General features: G+C 49.5%; 1 protein-coding gene across 1 annotated transcript in view; it reads left to right on the top strand.

Annotated features, from left to right (window-relative positions):
* The window catches only part of MYO18B (myosin XVIIIB), a 238619-nt gene that overhangs the window by 34602 nt on the left and 180935 nt on the right, over positions 1–23082 (top strand). Inside the window, exons 11-12 of the mRNA XM_066260272.1 lie at positions 705–768; positions 11051–11195. Coding sequence (XP_066116369.1) covers positions 705–768; positions 11051–11195 — 209 coding nt within the window. The remainder of the gene's footprint in view (positions 1–704; positions 769–11050; positions 11196–23082) is intronic.

The following is a 23082-nucleotide window of genomic DNA, read 5'->3' as shown; positions in this document are numbered from 1 at the left end:
GTGGGGCTCTGAGGCTGGGCTCCACGAGGATGTGTTTGTGAGCAGAGCATGCCTGGAGGGGGGCGGGGTGGGGCGGGGCGGGGCCGTGCCTCCACCTCCCACTCTGCCTGTGTTTCTCAGGTCTGCAGGATTGGGCAGCCCACCTCAGGTCTCCCTCTTTAAGGAACCTCAGTGTACTGGAAGGGGCTTTAAACATCATGTCACTTTCTAGGGTGGTGACAGAGGCCAGGGGAGGGCTTGGGTGGCAAGATAGCTCTTTGTTTGCTAGCTGTGTGGGAGGCACGTTAACTCTTTAACTCTTGACTGCCTCTGTTTTGCCATCTGTAATGTGGGAATACTATTGCATCTATTTTGTGGGGCTGTCATGAGTGAGCTTTGGACTTCACATATAGCAAGGGCTCCCTCGAGTTGGCTGGTCTTAATATCCTCGAGCAAGGCCACACATCCTGTTGGCAGATCTGGAGTTAGAACCCGCTTCCCTGTTTTAAGTCCATGGCTCTTTCTTCCAGGGTTTCCTGGCACTGAGGAAGGGCCGAATGAGGGCCGTGAGGGAGAAATATTCGGGAGGTGGGATAGGACCTGGGGAAGGCCCTGGGACTTCCTGGGGCATTGTGGGGAGCCCCACATCATGGTGACCACCTGCCCTGCCAGGCCACTGATGTGAGTGGGCCCTCCCTTATGTCTGGTCCCTTCTGTGCATCTAGGACAGAGCTACACCTGCACCAGATGGCAGACAGCAGCTCATTCGGCATGGGCGTTTGGTCGAAGGTGAGGAGGACATCCTTTGGGTGTGTGCGGGTGGCTTGGCCCCGTGGCCAGGGTAGGGGGGTGATGGAGAGCTCTCCTGTGTGACTCGTCTCCTTTGCCATTGGGGTTTACAGTTGGCAAGGGCTGGTCCTGTGGCAGAGGAAAGGGTACCTTTGTAGGGTCTCAGCTTGTGAGGAAATGAAATGTACAAACAAAGAATCAGGAAGTGGTGTACGTAATGGTAAGCACGTGTGCTCTGGCCACAGGCTCTCTGGGCTCAAACTCCAGCTCTGACACTTACTAGATACGTCACCTCAGGCATGGAACCAAACAGTATGTGGATGACAAACGAGCACAGGAAAATACTCTCAACACTGTTGGTCACTAAAGAAATTTAAACCAAGCCACAGGGCAATGCCACTACACAATGACCAGGCTGTCATAGCAAGTGCAGGTGAGAATTTGGGGTGATGGGCAGTCTCGTCCACTGCTGGCAGGATGTAAAATAGGAAGTGAAACTCACCGCTCCCACGTGACACACTGCCCCACTCCTAGGAGCGTATGTGGAGGGGCACCAGTGCACGTCCCTACAGAACTTCTGCGTGAAGTCACTGCAGCTTTATTTGGAGCAGCCAAAACCTGGAAACTCCCAGGGTGTCTATTCACAAGTGAACGGATGGAAACATTGTGAGGCAGTCATAAAGACAGTCTACTTTTCAGCCATCAAAATGAACTGGTGCTCTATCCCAGAATGCAGTGGCTCTCAAAATGGTTATGCTGAGAGAAAAATCTCAGATGAAAGACAGAGAGCACGGTATGACTTCATGTGTGTGAGCCTCTAGAAAACAGAACAGGGGAGGTGCAGGAGGAGGGGAGAAAGGATTATAAAAGGGAGCTGTTGGTGCCTACGGACATGTCCATTGTCTTTATTGTGGTGATGGTTTCACAGGCGTGTGTGTCAAAGCTTACCAAATTGTGTATTTTAAAAATGGTCATTCATCCTTTGTTAATTATACCTTATAAACCTGTCACAGATGTGTGTGTGCACATGCATGTGTGCGTGCGCACGTGCGCACACACCCTGCTGGGTACTGTCCATAAACCTGCTGATTCGGTAGCTCTGAGGCAGGGCCTGGGAATATGCATTTCTCATGAGTTCTCAGGTGTTGCCATGCTGCTGGTCCAGGAGCCTCCCTCTGAGAACCACTGCAGTGGGTGGGGTGGGTCAGAGTGAGGCGATGTGTCTCCCCATCTTTAAATTCTGGGGTCTAATCCACCCTTCCCCTTCCCAATGCCTTTGCATTGGGGGGTTGGAATCTACAGTGTGTTCTTCTTGCATGCCCTTTCTCCTCATGATCGGGCAGGGCCTGGGGGGACAGTCAGGAGCTCAGACCTCAAGTGCGATGATGCCAGAGGATGAAAGGCTGTCTCAGCACTGGGTGTTCTTGTTCATTTCACGCGTTTTGGCCCAGCGGATCTATTGGAATCAGCAAGAGGGTTATTGTTAGATTTCCTGTTGCTTTTGAGGCGGAGCAGGGTTGAGCCCCGCCCTGTGAGCTCTCCCCAGCTTGACCTGCTTGTTCACAATCCACACGGGGTGGGGGTGGGGGTCGCAGCGTGAGGCGTGTCAAGGAGGCTGTGGGAAGCAGTTTGGTTTTTTCTTTTTCTTTTGCATTTCTAGAGGGTGTTTTTTTTTAAGACAGGTTGACTTGTGAGCACTGGTAGGGTGCTCCTTTGTTCTCTGCTACCTGGCAGGGATCAGGGGAGTGTTTTCTCTGTTTTCTAACAACAAAAATAAAGCCTGAAAGCTCGCTAGTATTTGACACAAGCCTGGGCGTGTTTTCTGGGGCTGGGCAATGCCAGTACTTTCTCAGTGAGGGAATTGGGTGGTCAGGACATAGCCCACAAGAATAGGAGTTGCTATGTACGGGCCCCCGAAGTTGCCAGATTCAGCAAATAAAAACACAGGATGCCCAGAACTTATTTTTTTACCCCTGATCTGACGTACAGCATGGTGACGATAGCGGAGACTACTGTATTTATTGTCTACTTGAATTTCCTAAGCGAGTAAGTCTTAAGTGTACTCACCACACACACAAAAATGGTAACTACACGAGGTGATGGATGTGTTAATTAACTTAATCATTTCATAGTATACATGTATATTAAATCATCCCATTGTACACTTAAAAGTAGATCATTTTTATTTGTCACATATAACTCAAATAAAGCTCGGGAAATGTAGGGTGCCCCATTAAATTTGAATTTCAGAAAAGGATGAAATTATTTTTCATGTAAGTGTGTCCCACATGTCGCATGGGCAGACCTCTGGAGGGTGGGCATCGTATCAAAGAAGACTTCCTGGAGGAGGTAAACCCGAGCAGGCCCTGGACTGAAAGGAAAGGTAGGGTAGGTGCAGTGAGGCCAGCACTTCTGATACATGAATATTGTCAGGGGGTCGGCTTATACTGAAAGTATATCCATTGTTTATGTGGAATTGAAGTTTAACTAGATGTCTCTGCACTTTACCTGGCAATTCTATAGCCCAAATTCAGCTTCCTCTGGCCAACCCCTTGACTCTGGTCAGCTCTGCCTCTGTTTTATCTGTAATAGTTGCTTGCATCGTCCCTGGAAAATTCACTGATGACAGTGGTTAAGAAATGGGTTCTGGAGTCTGGCAGAACCCGGTTCAAATCCCAGTCCCAGCCTTTAGACTGGAAGGCCTTAGGCAAAGCAACATCACATCCCTGGGTCTCAGATTCCTCACTGGTAAAACAGGGATGGTGATTGTCCCCCTTGCCTGAAATGAGGTAAAGCCTATTAAGTACTTGAACTGTGCCTGGAACGCAGCCAATTCAGCTTTTATCACTCTTGTCATTATTCAGTATTATCCTGGGTGGCGTGGCAGCACTGGACTAGTTGGATGGGGCAAAGCCTTAGTGGCCCATGAGGTCCCGAATCCCCTTTTCTGAGCCGTGCATGCCATGATTTTTTGTGCTACAGGCTTTATCTCTTTTCTAGTTTATATTTTTGATAAAGCATTTATTTATTTATTTATTTATTGTATTTTTCCAAAGCTGGAAATGGGGAGGCAGTCAGACAGACTCCCACATGCGCCAGACTGGGATCCACCCGGCATGCCCACCAGGGGGCAATGCTCTGCCCATATGGGGCGTTGCTCTGTTGCGACCAGAGCCATTCTAGCACCTGAGGCAGAGGCCTTGGAGCCATCCTCAGCACCTGGGCCAACTTTGCTCCAATGGAGCCTTGGCTGTGGGAGGGGAAGAGAGAGACAGAGAGGAAGGAGAGGGGGAGGGATGGAGAAGCAGATGGGCACTTCTCCTGTGTGCCCTGGCCGGGAATCGAACCCGGGACTCCCACACGCCAGGCTGACGCTCTACCACTAAGCCAACTGGCCAGGGCCGATAAAGCATTTATTTTTAAAAACCTAATAGTTCCTGGCTGGTTGGCTCAGTGGTAGCACATTGGCCTGGCATGTGGAAGTCCCAGGTTCAATTTTCAGTCAGGGCACGCAGGAGGAGCAACCATCTGCTTCTCCTTTCCCTTCTCTCTCTCCCCCTCCCCTCCCCTTCCTGCTGATATGGCTTGAATGGTTCAAGTAAAAGTTGTCCCTGGGCATTGAGGATGGCTCCGTAACCTTACCTCAGGTGCTAAAATAGCTTAGTTGTTGAGCAATGGAGCAGTGGCCCCAGATGAGCAGAGCATCGCCCTAGTAGAGGGCTTGCCAGGTGGATCCTGGTCAGGGTGCCTACCGGATTCTATCTCCCTGCCTCCCCTCCTCTCACTTGATATAAATAAATAAATAAATAAATAGGAACTTAATAATACCTTCTATGAACAAATCAGAAAAAAACACAACATACAGACAAAACAAAAACCAAAACACACACACAGAGCCAAAAAAACAGGCGCCAGTAACTTTACAGATTTCCTCTCAGTATTTTTCCTATAAATATTTTATATAGTTTGTAACACACTGCACATCATGGAAACTTTCGCAAACAATATTTTTAATGACCAGACAGTCACAGTGGAGTCGTGATTCCCTGAACTATTTTCCTAGTGTTGTCCATTTTCTAAAAGATTTTAAACCCTTTTGTAGTTCTTAATGATGAAGTCATAAAAGCTTTGTGTATCCATCTTTAGGCCTCGGCACCAACGTGACCACCTCCAGCTTTTGAGGTCTCTGTCCAAGTAGAGGCCTCCTGTTATGGTCTTTTTTTAAATTTTTTATTTAATAATCTCCTTGGAAACAATCTCTCATTGTGTATCACACTGTTTACTTCCAGTCTGCCTCCCCTCGACCGTGGTTTCGCAAGGATGGATGGGGATTCTTTTGTGTCCTGTTCTCTGCGTAGTACGCCAGGCCCAGCCCTGAGCCAGGCACACACAGGATGTTTTGTTAAGTGAATGAATGAATGAGCGTGCCCCACATGTGGCGATGTAGCTAACACCATGTCTTTTTATTTTTCTAAACCTTGCTACTGAGATGGGCAGAGCTAGGCTAATTACACTTTCATTATAAGTGTAGTGGCTGGTGTCTTTGAAGACATTTCCTGGGGCTTTGGGGATCTTGTGCTTTCTTCAGATCCACTGCTTGTGTCCTGGGAGCTGGGGAAGTTGCTGCGAATGGCAGAGGAAACCAAAGAGGGGATTATGAGGTTTGGGGCTCCCACCCCTCAGCCAGCCTGAGATTCCAGAGTCTTCAAACCCAGGATTACTAGAACTGTGGGCCTGCCTCAGTGGGTAGACACACTCTACCCCAGCATCGGTGACTTTTATGTGGGGACACTAACTGGCGGTTCATTGACATTCGTTCATCAATGGATAGCTATTGATCTTATTCAGTCCCAGGCACTGGCCCAGAAAGATAACCTAGCTAGGTCTCTGTCACAAAGGACTTCTGTCTTGAAGGTGAATGGGGGCTGCCATGGCCACAAAGGCAGATCAGTCCAAGCCAGAGTGGTAGGTGCCTGAATAGAGGTATATATGTGTAGGCTGAGGATATGCTGGCAGAGGCATATCAAAGAAGGCTGCCTGGAGGAGGCGACAACAAACTGGTCTTGGACTAAGAGTGAAGTTAGGTGCAGTGAGGCCACCATTCCTGTTATGCAGAGCACCTGATAGTGAGATAAATGTCGGGGGAATAGCAAAAAGTGCAGTGTGGCTGGAGAGCAGAGGAGCAGGGTGTGGGGCTCGGGCAGTCAGCTAGAGCTGGGGCCCAGGGCAGAAGCACGGAGACCCCTGGGGTGTTGCTGGACCTCGTTGCCACCTCCCCTCTCTGTCAGCGCCACAGCCAGTCCCTGCAGTGTGCCCTCGCTGCCTGCCACATTTCAGCTTTTAAATGGGACTTACTTGAGATCTGCCAAGGCACCTGGACACATTTGGAATCACAAAGCTTTTATATTATTTTCTTCTTCTCTATAATTTATTTTTCTGTAACATTGCTGGATTTAAAAAAATGCCCAGCAGCAGTGGTAATAATAATAATGCTTGCCTCCTCTGCAGTTTGCTTCTGGTTGTCACACTGCAAACTTTGGCCTGGGACATATTTGTGTTTTATGACCCAGGTATCAACAGCACAGAAGGATTGGGGATTATGAGCTTGTGCCAGAGGCTCTGCCAGGAGCTTTCTCTGACTTAATCCTCCTAAGGGTCATTGGAGAAGTATTATCACACATGTTTCTCAGGAGGAGTAACCGGGCTCAGAGATATGAAGCTATTTGTCCAAGGGCATATAGCTTTTAAGTGACAAAGACAAGACTAGAATCCCCAGTTGGCCCGACCCCAAATTTGACACTTTTGTTCCTTCCCCTCTGTCACCTCATTCCTGTGTCCTGGCTGAAGACCTTGTGTTCTGGGATCTGACACACTGTGTATCTTTGAGTCACTTACCTTTTCTTTTTCTTTCTTTCTTTCTTTTCTTTCTTTCTTTCTTTCTTTCTTTCTTTCTTTCTTTCTTTCTTTCTTTCTTTCTTTCTTTCTTTCCTCTTTCTCTCTTTCTCTCTCTCTTTCTTTCTTTCTCTCTCTTTCTCTCATTCTTTCATTTTCCCTCTCCCTCTCCCTCTCCCCTCCCTCCCTCCCTTCCTTCCTCCTTTCCTTTCCTTCCTTCCTCCTTTCCTCCCTCCCTCCCTCCCTCCCTCCCTCCCTCCCTCCCTCCCTCCCTCTCTCCCTCCCTCCCTTCCTTCCTTTTTCCTTCTTGTACATGACCTATTTCCCTAGGGTTGACCATTTTTCTAAAAGGTTCTAAATCATCTGTAGTCCTTAGTGATGAGGAGATCACTAGCTTTGTGTAGCCATCTTTAGGCCTTGGCACCAGCGTGACCACCTCCAGCTTTCTGAAGCGCCCCCTCCCCACCCCCACTGTGCTTATAACCAGTGGAGATTACTCTCAGTGCCAGTTCCATGGCCAGAGAGACCTCCAGTAGCCACGCTTTCCATCAGAGAGCAGCTCCCAGCTGTAAACCGTGGTTGCCCACTGCCTTTCTCTCTGTAACAGAGGTCTATATGAGCATCCTCAGGGTCCTCAGCACCCAACGCATTGTTTTCCTGCTGCCCAGTACCCTTCTGTTCAGAGCACCCACGTCACCTTGCTTATTTTGTTTGCTTCACACACCACTTCTTCCAGAATACTCCAATCCTCCCATTCAGCTCTCCCCACCCCTGAGCCTCCTAGGCCCCCACACTCCTCTGTGCTGTCGTTGTGTGCTTGCACATTGGTTCCCTCATTGTACTGGGAGCCACTTGAGAAGGACACGGCCATGCCTGCGGAGCCTGGACTTGAGTAGCAGTGGGGAAGGGTGTCCCCAGAAGGTCAAACAGCTTGGGCTAAGGCATGGCAGGAGAGGCACGCTGGTATGTGGAGACCAGTATTTGTTGAGCACCACTGTGTGCCGGCACTGTGCTGGGCATGGTACACATGTCAATGGCCCTAGGAGGGGATAGGCTATTATTTCTGTTCTACAGAAATGGAAACTGAGCCTTAGCGCAAGAGCAAGAGATCTGTGCAGAGTCCTGCCGCTGGGAACGCAGTTGAGAGACTTCCAATTCTTCTGACCCCCAAGCCAATCCTGGCTTCTCTACCTTGTTAGAATCTCCTGCATGCTCTTCACGCAGCCCAGTTTAATGTGGATAGGGCATTTTGGATTGCATTAAAAAAAATTTTTTTTTACTTATTAATTTTAGAGAGAGAGAAGAAGGACGACACACACACACACACACAGAGAGAAAAACATCAATTTGTTGTTATATTTATTTATGCATTCATTGGTTGATTCTTATTTTTTTATTTTTTATTTTATTTTTTGTATTTTTCTGAAGCTGGAAACGGGGAGAGACAGTCAGACAGACTCCCGCATGCGCCCGACCAGGATCCACCTGGCACGCCCACCAGGGGCGATGCTCTGCCCCTCCAGGGGCCGCTCCGCCGTGACCAGAGCCACTCCAGTGCCTGGGGCAGAGGCCAAGGAGCCATCCCCAGCACCCAGGCCATCTCTTGCTCCAATGGAGCCTTGGCTGCGGGAGGGGAAGAGAGAGACAGAGAGGAAGGAGGGGGGGGTGGAGAAGCAAATGGGCGCTTCTCCCATGTGCCCTGGCCGGGAATCGAACCCGGGTCCCCCACACGCCAGGCCAACACTCCACCACTGAGCCAACCGGCCAGGGCCCATTGGTTGATTCTTGTATGTGCCCTGACCAGGGATCAAAACCTGTAATCTTAGAGTACCAGGACATTGTTCTAACCAACTGAGCTATCTGGCCAGGGCTGGATTTCATTGTTTAAATTAAATTACCTACAGTCTTCAGTTGACCTTGAATCTTTGATTGCATCAGATAAACCCTGAGCACTTCTGAGTTCACTATTTTTTCATTAAAAAAATTTTTTTTAGTTGAGTAAGATACAGTAACATGGATCAAGGGCACTAATTTTAAGTGTACAACTCGATGACTATATTTTTAAACACACTGCAATCACACTTCAGATCAAGATCTAGAATATTTCTCATTCTGATGAAGGTTCCCTTGAGTCCCCTCCCCATCAGGGGTACCCCTCACACCCCAGAGTCACCATCCTGACTTCTCTTACTATAGGTTAGTTTTGTTGACATAGAGGAAATCATACAGTGACAGTGTCTTGGCCTTTTGTATCTGACATTCCTGACTCCCATTGGGTTCGTGGGACTCATACAGGTGGTTGCAAGTATCAGTGACTTATTCTTTTTTATTGCTGCGTAGTACTTCACACTTGCCCGGGCTATGGCATCCTTTGCTTCTCCGTTCTCCTGTGGTTAGACATTTGGGCTCTGAGTTGACTTATTCCACTCATTTCTATTTTTACAAGCTTGATGCAAGGACTGGCTTTTATCAGGGCATAATACAGAGAAGTTTGAGGAATGGTAAACGTCTTCCTGATCCTAGTTGTTTTTGAATCAGAAGCATATGTATTTGTCCCTTCATATCTTCTGTTGCCGCAGAGACTCGGGGCAGGGAGGGAGAGAAAAAGAAGCAAATTAGCTTTCGCGGAAGTGTTCTCATTCCTCCCTTCACATGAGCTAAGTGGCAGATGATGGTGTCTGCCTGTAATTTAAAGTCAAATGCTCAGGGATGACAGTGGGAGCCACAGTAAATGTATTTCCGCTGTTCTTTGGTGTCCTTTCTCCGCTACTTTGAAATCTCATAAATAACCATGTTGGTAAGATGCCTTCCTTCTCCCAGTTTTGCTCCAGTGGAGCAGCTGCGGTTGCTAGGTTGCGCTCCTGGTTGCTAGGGATTTTGTGGTCCTGTGGTGGCCCAGAAATATAATGGATCAGTGGAACATGCTTTTGCTATTAATTGAAATGTTTCCACAGCAAATCTTTCAATGTCATTGCATGCTTTGACATCGTCCCAACTGGTCGGTGATCCTTGCAGGATTCTTTCCCAGTTAGAAGAAGTGGATTGAATGAATGGGACAAGTGGCCTGCACTGGCAGTCAGAAAAGCCTTGATCCTAGTCCTGTGTGTCTGGTACTAATTTGCTGTGTGACCTTGGGCAAGCATCGTCTCCTCTCTGGGCTCCACAAAACCCAAGGACCTGCCAGCTTTAACAGCCTACAGTTTAGAACCCAATCCTTGTCCAAGTGCAGATCAGTTTCTCATTATGTGCTGGTGGGTTACTGACAAAAGAATTCTCCTCCCCGGCTTACTTCCGCTCAGCCCAGCAGGCTTCTGGGCTGAGTCTCCTTGGCCAGATGGTGTGTGTGCAGGAGCTTCAGACTAATTTTAATATTCAATCAAACATAATTGGGATCATAAATCTAAAAAAGAAAAACAACACACTACAACCCATAAACATCTGATCATGTCATTGTCTCTTCCTTCCTGCTTAAAACTCTTGGGCAGCTTCCCATTGCTTCCATGGGGGGTTGGGGGAGCAGGTAGCAAGCAGGTCCCCTTTCAGTCGCTGAGGTAGAGCTGTTGGTGGTGGCTGCATAGGGTGATGTCCTGCAAGGAATCTGGACTCACTGGCTTGCTGTGGGATCTTCACCGATTACTGATGTCTGCTACCAGTCCAGGAATGTCGATAGGAATGTGTATTTGCCAATCATGGCTGGAGTGTAAGGCTCACACCCTTTAATATTGTGTTTGAGGCCTTCACGTGCTCATAGCCTCCCCTCTCGGTCAGCTCCACCTCCAAGAACACCTGTTCTGTGTGCACATTCAGTTGACCACCTGTTGTCTCCAAAGATCTCCTTTGTTCATGATGTTCCTTCTACTTACCAGGACCTTTATTACATTGAATGGGTCAACTCTGCCTGTTTTAGCTTTTAAACTTCAATCACACTTTTGTCTAATCTTCTATGATATTCTCTTTGACTTTCTTGGGTGGGATTAATTAGTGCATTCCTGCCTCCGATATCCCATAGCAACCTACTTATACCCGTATCCTAGCCCTTAGCCTGTTCCACACTTAGTTGCTTTTTTAAAAAATATCTCTTTCCACGTCCACCTTGAGAGTTTTTCAAAGTCAAGTTCTGGGTTTCACTCATCTTTGCATTCCTGGAGCCTGGCACAGAGCAGAGCCTCAGTAAATCTCCTGAATGAACACATGAATGAATAAAAATTGTATCGCCTTCTGGAGTCAGATAGAAAGATTGTCATCCCTCCCTGGCTTAATTGTGGGTAATTGACTGTGGTTCTTAAGCGACCACAAATTTCCCTCGAGACTGAGCTGGGCTTCATGTGGTGAGTTTGCATTTTCTCCGCCGTGATGGCCTCTTTTTCTTCCTCTCTCCCTTTGCTCTCAGCCTGAAGACAAGCAGAGGGCGGCGGCTGCCTTCGCCCAGCTCCAGCGTGCCATGGAGACGCTGGGCGTTTCGGAGAGCGAGCAGCGAGCCATTTGGCGGGTGTTGGCAGCCATCTACCACCTCGGCGCGGCGGGGGCCTGCAAAGGTACGTCCTTCGTGCCCAGCTCACCTGGGCTGCCAGCTGGCTTGACTGGCCGGGGCCTGAAGAAGCCCTTCTCCCAGCGAAGTGGAACGGGGTTGGTCTGTCATCTGTGTGTCTGGGACGGCTCTTTGGGAGGCTGTCGAACAAAGCCCAGTGAGAAGCAAGCAGGGCTGAGTTTTCAAGCAAACCTAGAGCAGTGCTGTCAGTAGCACTTCCTGCAGGGATGGAGACGTTCTCCTTCTGTGCTGTCCAGGGCGGAAGCCACTACCCGCATGTGGCTACCGAGCACTTGAGATGTAGCTTGTGGCGCCGAGGAATTGAATTTGATGTGCATTAAATTTTAATTACCATAAACTTAAATAGCCGTATGTAGCCGGTGGCTATTGGACTGAGCGGAGAAGCTCTAGCACACGCGAGAGAAAGTTGGGGCCACGCCATAAAGGCGGTATGTTTCTACCTGGACATCTTGGAGACACTTCTGCCACATGTGCTAAAGGCGACCTGGTTACTCTTTTCCTCCCGGGTCCGCTCCCCTTCCTTACTTGTCTGATTGCTGATGGTCCCTGCTTCGGCCTTGTCTCCCACGTGGTTCTGATCGTCCCTTTGTTCACCCCACCCCCCATGCAGGACCCCTCCCTATCCAGGCACTCACTTTGCCCGTAGATACTCTCTGTGATCGCATTTTTTGTCCTGGCATCTCTATTGATACTGTTATCACTTTAAACTAGGTGTTGACCTTTCTTTCTTTCTCTCTCTCTCTCTCTCCCACTCTCTCCATCCCTCTCTCCTTCTCACCATCCCTCCCTCCCTTCTTTCTTTCTTTTGATTGGACTGTTGCAGTAGCCTGGTGACTGATGCGTTCACTCTTCCTTCTGTCCATTCTTGGTGTGACCATTCGGCTCCTTCCTAAAACATAAACCTGTTATGCTATTGCCCTGCTTAGCTTCCTTCTGAAACTCATCCCTTACCTGCAAAATTAAGTGAAATTCCTCAGCTTGGTATTCAAGGCTCCACAGTTCCCTAACCCAGCCTCCTCTTCTGCTTTCTCTTTTGGCACCATAAAAGGCTCTGGGGAGACAGGATCAAGAGCTGAGAGGCTCCTACCTTCAGAGGACTTACAGTGCTTTGTATTCTGGATGAAAGCCTGCCTGCTGCTGGCCATTGTACAGCCCACAAACCAAGAAGAGTTTTTGCATTTCCATTAGCAGGAAAAAGTTTATATGTAAGAATTGTACTGGGGGACAAGGGAAAATTATACAGTCTTCAAATTACAGATAGCGCCCTCCTTGTGAGATTTGCATCTCATTTGGAGAGATGAGACTTCGAGATGTGAAACCATTAGCCAGCTTTGCCAGCTGACTGAGATGGGGGTTGGAACCATGCAGTTCAGACAAGCAAAGCCGTGAAGGGTCAGCATTAGGCATGGGCATCTGTAGGTTGGGGAAGCGTGGAAGGATTGAACCTATTTTACAGACTGGAAAACCGAGGCTCAGTAGGTTAGGTGCAGTAAGTCGCAGGATATGGGCTCTTGAGAACTGGTTTTACTGGCAGATTTGAATTCAGATCCAAACTTTTTTATGTTTTAGTGATCTCTTCTTTTAACGGACTAGGAATGGGGTTGGTGTGAGGATTACACGGGATAAAGAAAAGGAAACCAAATAGGCTAGGTTCCCCCAAAGGAGGCCCTGAGACAAAGATTTGGGTGCATGTAGCTTATTGGGAGGGGATTCCAGGAGGCACCACCAGGGGAGTTTGGAAAGTGAGCCAGGGAAGGGAAACCGGTGGTCCTGGGTGCCCTCATGAGCAGGTTGCATCCTGGCAGTTGGGACCCAGTCCCACCGGGGACCCCTGGGAGACTCTGAAGGGCATACCCCAGAGGAGAGGAAGCTGGAATATTCACCCACCACCGCCTATTTCTCCCTGGTGGGAGGTGGCTCCTGAGGGCCATCGCCTCCTGCACCTACAGCCAGCCCGACGCATGCGCCGAGCACGTTCCACGGCCAGAGAAAGCGGAGAGGCACAGACAGGCACCTGCAGCGACAGGCCAGGGCCGCCTCTGGGGCAGCATGTATGCGATGGCCAGGGTGAGGGGTGATGGACAGGCCATCAGGGGCATCTGGTTTAAAGCAGTCCGTCCATAGAAGACAGCTCCACCATTATGCTGTTGGGCCTGGGTTAGGCGACTGTCCCAGGGTGGCCCAGCCACTTGCTGCTTGGCTGCATTCAGCTCAGACTGGCTTGCTCCCTCCACGCACTCTGCGAGGTCTAGGAAGAAAGGGAGTCTAGCAGATGGACGGCACCTGCTTTCCTGTGTCTGCTGTCACGCTTGAACCCTCTCGGCCTCCAAAGTGCCTAAACAGAGGCTAAGGGAGCCCTCCTCCCCCGGCCTATTGACCTGTCACCAGAGAAGTCTTGGTGCCTGAATTCCTCCTCCCGGAGCCTCTGATGTGGGCGCGGGGACCTGACCCATACCTGTAGCCGCCTGTTGTGATAGATGAGGAAGTCACATTTATAAATATTTAATTAACGCGTGATTACGGCAATAATTTCTCCCAGTCTCCCCCCCCCACACACACACACCGTCTCAGCGTATAAATTATTTTAAGAAGAGCTGCCGTCAGTCTGCCTGGGCGGCCTGCTTGATGATTTACTTACTATATATTCTGCTTTGGAAGATTTCATAATAGGTTGCTCTAAAATCAGCTATTAAGAAATTCAAAGTCATATATAAATGTCTTTGCTTTGTGTCATAACAGATCATTTTGAAATATTCCATAAATCAGGTCTTTTTTCCCCCATTAAATGATGTTCTCCTTTCAGGCGCCTGGCTTCCTTCCTTTGAGAGCCCTGATCCTATTTTTAAAAGCTAGTATCAGACCCTGTAGGGAAATTTGGGGCCTTTGAACCAGACTCAGGGTTTTTGAACTGTTATAACAATAACAACAATAATAATTGATAATATTGGTTTAGCTTTTAGTGGTTTCAAAGGTCCTTGCACGTCTAGTGTGCTTTTTGATCTGATGAGATTCATGCAGCCACCTGCAGAGGAAGAACAGGGCCCTGGGCAAGCGTCGGGGCTCAGCCTGCTGGCTGGGAATCCTGGGCTGGCCTCTCCCAGCCTCGGTTTCTTCCTCTGTAAAATGGGGCTGATGATGGCACTCACTTTGTAGGTTCATTGTGAGGATCAAATGAATCGAGGCCAAAACACATGGAGCACAGGACTTGGCTCATAGTGGTGGTGGGGGGCAGGGCTTAGAAAACGGAGGCTCAGAGAAGGCGTGTGATCTACCTGAGATCACACAGCTGCTGTGTCTCAGGGTGGGGTTTGGAACGTGGGCTGCTCTTCCTGCAGAGGTTGCTCCACTGCCCTATACTTTGCAATGGGCCTTTCAGGTCCTACTCTGCCCCATTAAAGGCCACCGAGTACGTATGAGGCAGTCCCAAGCTGATGGAGACCCAGGTTACCCCATGGTCCCGCATATTCATGGTCCCTACTCAGTTCGGCTTCTGCCCCTGGAGTCTTCAGCACTGACATCACACACGGCCCCAGCAGGGCTCCTTGGGGTTATATCCTCTTCCTCCAGAGATTCCCATCAGCTCCCCATGGACCCTGAGCTCTGGCAGGGTTCTGCTACCATGGCCTTCTCTCACCCCCTTCTTGGTACCTTCAGCCCCTGTGACATGGTGTAGTCTATCCCAGGAGGCTTTTTTTTCTGTCCCCAGCCCTCTAGGCAGTTGGCTGGCCATGAAGGCTCTGGATCACCCTGTTATCGGTTGAGGCGTGGGCAGCCTCAAAGTCTGGGGGACGCCTCCCCTCGGGGTGTGGTGGGGGAAGGACACAGGTGTTTGGAGTCAGCCAGTCCTGGGTTCAGATCTTAGCTTGGCCTTTCATTAGCCATGTGTGACTTGGCCAAGTTACGGCACTCGCCTAAGTCTCACCTGTACAGGGGAGAGGGGGCAGTGTGTAGCTGTCTGGGTCTCACCCAAGTAACGAGGCTAATAACCTTGGCTCTGGGCTGCCTCCCATGGACTGGCCAAGCGGTGCCTGGCTGAGCTGGTTCTTTATAAGGTGGGCTTCTTTGAAGAGGTCGGGCACAGCTGGCTTTGGATCTGAGGAAATGTGTTCTTACGGTGGCAGAGGCGCCAAGTGAGTCCCTCCCTCTGCATTGTGTCTCCCAGGCCAGCTGTTGGGATCAGGTCCCTTGGGAAGGCAGTGGGAGGGGCTCTGGGGGCTGGCTCCACATGGCAGGCAGGAAACTCTGGGACATGGCGGCTGGTTTGCTGTTCACCGAGGCTCACGGCCCGAGCCATCCCTCAGAAGCCATCAGGCAACCATTTATCCAACCTCATGTTTTGTCTCCTTTGGTAAAAAGTGGCCATAGAACAATTAGCTGGCACCTGTATGTTTCAAAGGCCACAAACGATGCTCTCTGGAGCTCACTTGATAAGGAGAGAGGGAGGGAGGAGGGAAACGCTGGGCCCTGCAGTTAGAGCTGGCTTTGGAGCCCGGCTCCCCCTCTTCCCGACTGTGAGATTTGATCTGTGCAAGGGATTTGACCTCCCTGGTCCTCAGCTGCCGTGTCTGTAACATGAGGATAACCCCATCCGCCTTCTACCATCATAGTATGTAGTCAGTGGGTGCATAGCACCTGGAACACCGGAGGTATGCAGCGAGCTTTGACTCACTTCTCTTTGCAAAGCACTTTTGTTGTCAGTTGTCTCCATTGGCATTAAACCTGCCCCTGAAGTGGCCCAGGGCGGTCATTAGACCCATTCGGTGGGTGGAGAACCCAGGCCTTCAAGAGGTGAGGCTCCTTGCTCAGCACACATAATGAAACTGCTGTGCTAATGAACGTCAGGCTTAGAACCAGAATCCACTTCTGGACTCTCAGTCCAGTGCTCTTTCCCCCAGCTTAGCATAAAGTCCTGAGGGCCAAGGATACTGCAGGGCAGTGGTTAGCGCACCCAGGAGTGACACAGACCTGGGCTCAAACTGAAGTGAGGATTCACTGCAACATTTGCTTGCTTCGTGACTGGTCCAGTTACCGTGCTGTGCAACACATCGACCCCAACCTCTGTAGCTTAGATAGCAATTGTTTCAGGATTTCCTGAGGCTTCTGTGGGTCTGTGATTTGGAAGGGCTCAGTGGGCGGTTCTGGCTTTGAGGCTTCTTATGTGACTGCAGTCTGGTGGTGGCTGATGTTGAAACCCTCCCATCTCCGTTCAATATCCAGTCTGTATTCCTCCATCTGGAAGATCATCCTTCTAAGCAGAATAAAGGCAGGAGAGCTCATAATTGGAGCTAAAGGCCAGGCCTCAGGGGCCAGGATAACCTGTGTTCGGCCCTGGTTCTCCTGCGTGACTAGTGACTCTCTTGACCTCTGAGACCAGTCTCTTCATTTGTAAAATGGGGACAATGATAGTGCTTGCTTCTTAGGGTTACATACGTGATTTAATATATTGTGCAATTTAATATGCATAACTTAAGGCTTGCCAATTTAATATAAATATATAAAGCTCTGTCATCCTTATTACTATTTGTGTATATGTATATATGATATATATAAATATATATTGCATATAGTACATTTATTAAATATATATATTTTGTATATTTATATACATTGTTATATTTATTACTGTTTTTTACTATTATTACTATTTTATTACATCATTACTATTATTGTTGTTATGAATGGAAAATCTGTCCATTGCCCAGGGGAGTCTTCATTGGCAAACCTGGAGTCCACGAGACTGAGGCTGGCCTTGAGTCCTCGCCCGCCCCCGAGGTCCTGTAGCTGTAAGAGATGATGTAGGCCATACCCGGAAAGCCCGAGTCCATTTGTCACGCTGCCCGCTGCCCATCATGACTTCACAAAAAATGACAGTAACGTTCAGAATCCAAAACAGCAACAAGGATGAGCAATGCCTGCCTTGGTCGCGTTGCTTTGCTCTTTTTCTCGGAAGGCTGGCGGGAGGTTTAATTTATTTGTCTTTCACTAAATTTGCCAGTCTACTTGCCGCTGACCCCATTGTCTAATATATGACACAGTTAGGCCCATTTATAACCCAAGGAGGGGCCGCATAACGGGCTGCCAGTCAGCCCGGCGACTCCCTGCCTGCCGTAATAAAGGTGTCAGTCCCTGAATGGATGGCACTATAAATTGGGGAGCCTAGAGGGCCTGCTGGAAGAAGAGATGACAGCAGTAATGACGAGAGCCCAGCCCCCTGCTTGCTGCTGGGGCACCCCAACGTCCAGCAACCAGGACAGTCCGTCTGAAGGTAGAAGGAGGTGGCTAGACACTCCCCAAGCTGGGGCAAGACCCCACGTGCTGATGGCCGGTGGGAATAGTAACAGTGATGGCGTGAACATAAAGCAATGACCGTATATTCAAATGACACTTTGCGAAGTGTTTTATTATTGTCTTAAAGCTGTGGCATATGCAAAACTGCAAAGCTGTCTTCCTGTGAAAAGTGGAAACAAAATAGAAGACTATAGGATGAACAAAGGTCTCTCTTCACCCTCCAGATCCCTCGGTTCTCAAAGGTGACCATTGTTAAAGTTTAAAGGTGGAATTCATTACCAGCGGAAGAGCCGAGGTGGACGGACACATTGCTGTTAACTACGGTCCGTAGCTGACACGAGTGCTCACTCCTGGTGGGTGCCCGTTCTGTGGGTGTTGACAAATATATAATGACATATAACCACCATGGCAGGATCACACAGGGTAGTTTCACTACCCTGACAGGTTGGATTTTTTTTTTTCTGTTCAACTATTTGATTTGAAGTAATTACAGAGTTGCAGGAAGTTGGAACAACAACACATAGTAGGGTCTCATAAATTTTCCCCACGGTGACATTGCACACAGCTTAGTATGTCATTAACACCAGGAAATCGACATGGGGGTCTTACCGTAACTACACCAGTGGTGTTCTACCTTTTTATACTTGGGGACCAGTGAGAATAGGAGAATTATTTCGGGGACCACTAAGGCAGAAATCACCTGAGCAAAAGTGAGTTCAGTTAAGACCATTAGGTCTATACTCTTCATACAACATCGGGGTGATTAACTCTCTCATGGACCGGCATGGAATTTATGGCAGACTAGTCCACAGACCAGCGGTTGAAAAACACTGAAAAGTCTAACGGCGTTTAGCTACATCTATGCACATATCTAATATTTGATTGCTATTTTTACATGAATGAGTCCACACTATCTCCATTTCTATGGCCTTTGCTTTTTTTTTTTTTTATCTCACAGTGTGTCTTTGACCTCATCGCCCTCCGGGTCATAGTTGCGTCCCTAGTTCTTCATATTGATGGCCAGAGCTCGCCTAGATTGGGTGAGCATCCATCTACATCGTAGTCCTGTGATCATTCAGGTTGTTTCCTGCTTTTTGGTGTTCTAAACCACGCCACATGGAACATCCTTAGATGTGGAGGTTATGCACATGAGTGAGCATTTTGGAGGCATGGTTTTCTGGACATGGAACCGTGGGGTCAAAGGTTTAACATTTCCATGAATGCAGTCCAGTTCACCTCCTTGGGTATTTACACGGGTTGGCGCACTTAACCCTCACCAGCCTACGGGGATGGTACTGCTGTTATCATTCCTGTTTGCAGGTGGGGAAGCCAGTGCTCAGAGAAGTGAAGCCACTGACTCAGAGTCACACAGCTCTGTGTGGCACACAGCTGGACCTTCTGCCTGCCATGCGCTGTGTCACTGAGGGTCAGAGGAAGGCGTGGCACTTCAAAATGGACCTGCAGTCTCCACTTGGGGGCTGCCCTCTCTGTCCACTACTCCAAAACAGACGCTTGGCCTGTCCCTTCTTTTCTTCTCTGAGCTCACGTTTGTGCCCATACGTGAAGCATGCGCGGCTCGGGGGGGCAGAGGCCAGTCCTCCATCTGGCGGCTGGCAGTTCTTCGCTGCCACTCAACCCTGTGACTCACTCGCCTGCCACCAACAGGGGCTTCTCCATTCCGCCCCACTGCTTTCTGCATCTAACGAGACAAACTGCACACTTGCCACAGGTGTTCAGAGCTCAGAACACACGTGCCTCCACTCCTTTCCTTGGGAATGCTGATTGGGGTTGGTGTCTGGGCCCCAGCTAGTGGGACCAGCCTCGCTTATTTCTTCAGGGTCTGGGTTGAGAGATATCAAGAGCCATTCAGTCAGGAGGAGCAGGACAGCTGTGGTCTGGGCGTAGATGGCTCCTCTGTGCAGGGGGCCTTGGATGGCAAACCCAACTTTGTCGAGGCTCCGCCTGCTCAGGGAAGACTTCCCGGCACGATGGCAGGAGCCAGGGATGATTTCCCATCTGCCTGGCCCCAGGGACCTCCCTGCAGGGGTGGAGAGTCCATGTGCTGAGAAGGGGCTGCGACCGGCAGGCCTGAGTCCCCTCTTTGTACAGGGCAGGGGCCGAGGCCCAGAGAGGGGAAGGCACTTGCTCAGGGTCACACAGCGAGGCTGGAGGGGAGCTGGGACTAGATTCTCAGTCTCTGAACCCCTGGGTCTTTGCTGTGTTTATTCTGCTTGGCCCCCTCTTTCCTCCCCTCATCACCTTCCTCCCCTCTTCCCTCATTTTTTTTTCTTTTCTCTCCTTTTCCCCTTCCTTTCTGTCTCCCCTATTCTCTCTCTCTCCATTTCCTCCTTCTCTCCTTCTTCCTGGTCTCTCTTCTGGACCTACTGGATGGCAGGTCCTCAGCTTCCTTGGGACACCAACCTCAATTTTTATGACACATTCGCAGTCTGAGCAAAGGGGATCAAACCAGACAAGTGCACTGGTGATGTGCAGAGAAAATTCTAGGCAGGAGACAGCCAACATTCGGAATGTTCAGCCTCTCTCAAGGGGTGCAGGGCCTGGGGCCCTTGAGCTGAAGCTCCCACACTGAGGAAAACTTGGGGAAGGTGCTACAGGCAGAGGGACTCGGTGAGCAAAGAGGCGTGGTGGCGGGAGCAAGGCCTGGGGACCCTGTGTTCCCATCTGCAAAGCACCAACCTACAGACCCCTGCTCTGGCCCCGGGGTGGAAACGGGGCTCTGATTAAGAGAGGATTTGCACTCGGCCCTACAACCTGGAGGTTTCATTGATCTGTCCTCGGACCCTGCAGCCCTGCGGCCGGTCCTCGCCTGGGCCCTCCCCGCCCGCCTGCCTCCTTGTGGGCCACGAGCCCCGCGGCCTTTGCCCTCCCCCAGCTGGTGGCTTGGCTCCCCGCCTGACAACCGCTGCAACCAGGCCTATTCGGGGCCACAAGCAAGGATTCAGTCTGTGTTTTCTAAGCATATTGAATTTATTCATTAGGCTGGAATGGCTGCTCTTGGACATAAACAATTATATTAAGAAAAGCCACAAAGCCCCGAAGTGGCTGATGCTAGAAGGTGGCACTCTCTGGCAGCCCCGTGCCTTAGGAGGGTGGGGTAGGATGATTAGAACAAAGGAGGGGACCAGGTTTTAGGTTGGCCAAGTCACTCCCTTTGTGGCTGGCCCTATGAAATCCTCTCTCTTCTTCCTGGCCTCTGTTTCCATAAATAATAAGAGCAGGTAACATTCATTCAGTGCTGACTACTGGGCACTGTCTATAAGAGCTTTGGCCATCCCATCTATCTCATGGAGTAGATGCTATGATCCCATTTTATAGATGAGGAAACTGAGGCTCAGAGAGGGGAAACGACATGCCTAACTGGGGGGACTAGTGCTCTCTGGAGTCTCTTTCTGCCTTGATTACCAGAGAATCCACTAGCCTGTTGTTGGGGAGACAGCAGTTGCTCAGTGAAAACTCCAGTGTGAATGTCTGGACTCAGAGTTCAGGGACAGACAACAACAGTAGTGCTAACAATGATGAAGATAAGATGATGGTGATCATGGTGATCATGGTGAGGATGGTGTGGATGGTGGTGATGATGGTGGCAATGGGATTATTAACTGTTACTATTTACTGAGCATCCAATCTCTGCCAGGCATGATTTTAATAAGTGCCTCGCATTGATTATTCTATGTAATCCTCATAGCCCTATGTGTAGGTTTTACCCATTTTATGGATCAGTCAATGAAGGCTCAGAGAGTCAATGAAGGCTAAGGTCATGGACTTGGAAAGGGGAGTAGCCCAATTTTGGACTGAAGAGCCTGCCCCCCTATCCTTTATGCCATGGTATGTTGCATAGTTCAAGGCGTCATCAATAAATGGGATTAGTAATTGTACCTTTTTGTATGGTTGTTACATTGACAAGGTTAAGTGCTTGGCACAAGGTCAAGTACTCAGTGAGCACTCAGGAAACACCAGCTATGATTGGACTTTCCTTGGCCCCAGGAAATAGTGTCAAAGGGAGCAGTTAGGTAGATTGATTGACCCTTCCTCAGCCTTCCCTAGTTAGGGACACTTGAATGTGGAAGGAGCAATGGGCTGGGGGCCAGGCAGGGCTGGGTTTGGCCCTGGCTTCTGCCTTGCTAGCTGTGTGACCTCAGGCATGTCATTCACAGACTTGCTGCTGGGGATGCCATTCACAGACATCCCCACGCCTTTGCTCCTGCGGTTCCCCCTGAGTGATGGTGACCCCCTCTGGCTGAGGTCTCCCTGATGACTGCTCCTCATGCTTGGATCACATGCTCTGGGGACCTTCCCTGGCAGCTTCACACTGAATGTCATGTTTTCTCTTGAAAATGACCCTTTGGGAGAGAAGCCACCTCGTTTTACAGATACAGAAACCGAAGCTTAGAGAAATAAGATCAGTTTAGTTCAGGCAACCCCTACCCTGGCTCCCATTCTTGATAAATTTCCAGCACACATCGGCATCCTCAAAGCTCTGGGAAGTCCTGCAGGAAAGCAGCCCATTTTGCTCGATTTAATCCGATGCTGCCCCAGCTGATTCTCCCAGCAAGCCCTCTTTTCTCCAGAACAGCTGTTCATATTCCCCAGAGCACTGGGAACGGTCTCTGTACTGTCTTGCCAGCTGTTAGGGTGTGGGCCGTGATTTTTGTTGGGTTATGAGGAACTCAGCAGCAATTTATAGATGCTTGTTGATCAGGCCTTGCAGGGAGCACTGACTGTGCAGATGAGCAGAGGCCCTCGGGTAGATGATAATAACTTTGTCCTGGGCCAGGCAGGCGGAACCATATGCCCAGGTTTGTGGGGCAGCATGGTACCTGGGGGCAGTGAGAACAGGAAGGAGCCAAAAGAAGCAGGAAGAGACTTGAAATCCCGGCCTCTTAAAGGAGTTACATTTTCCAATAGAACTTTTCTGGATGGCCCTGGGTTGAAATCTCAATGTGATTATAATTATGAGTTGACATTTATTGGGCACATTGCTAAGCATTCTGCACAGATGACCTCATTGAGGCTTCATGTGAACTCGATGGGGGTCGAGTCCCATTTTACAGAAGAGGAAACAGGGTCAAGGGGGCAACATGACTTCCCCAGCACCGTCCCGCGGTAAGCAGGGGCGGTGGGATTTGTACCCGGCAGTCTGTCTGTGGAGAGCCGCTTTTCCTTGTAGCGTCTGCAGCCTCCTAGTCTTATCTCTTCCCTGCACGTGGCCCCCTTCTTCACAGGTCTCGGAATTGTAAACCTCAGTGTGAGCAACTGTGAGCCAGATGCACCAGCATTATAAATAAGTCACATAATGTTCAGTAATTCAGCAACAGCACAGCTATTGTTGGAAAGAGAAATAACTTTGTTATTAATAAATGCAGGAGGCCACTGTAATTGATAGCAATTGAACTCATGGAGCACAGGGGAAAAACAGTCAGGTTATTTTCTTCCCCTCTCTCTTTCTTTGTATTGAGCATAAAGAGGAAAGAAACCCTGCCTTTGCGGGTGTATTTGAGCAGCTCCGAAACTGAAGTGCCATTACTTCCCCTTGCTCCTTTATTCTTCCTGTCTCTTATTTCTCC

The sequence above is a fragment of the Saccopteryx bilineata genome, chromosome 2 (assembly GCF_036850765.1).
Source record: "Saccopteryx bilineata isolate mSacBil1 chromosome 2, mSacBil1_pri_phased_curated, whole genome shotgun sequence".
NCBI lineage: Eukaryota > Metazoa > Chordata > Mammalia > Chiroptera > Emballonuridae > Saccopteryx > Saccopteryx bilineata.
Note: the sequence above shows the minus strand (reverse complement) of the source record. Positions and strands in the feature narration are given on the sequence as shown.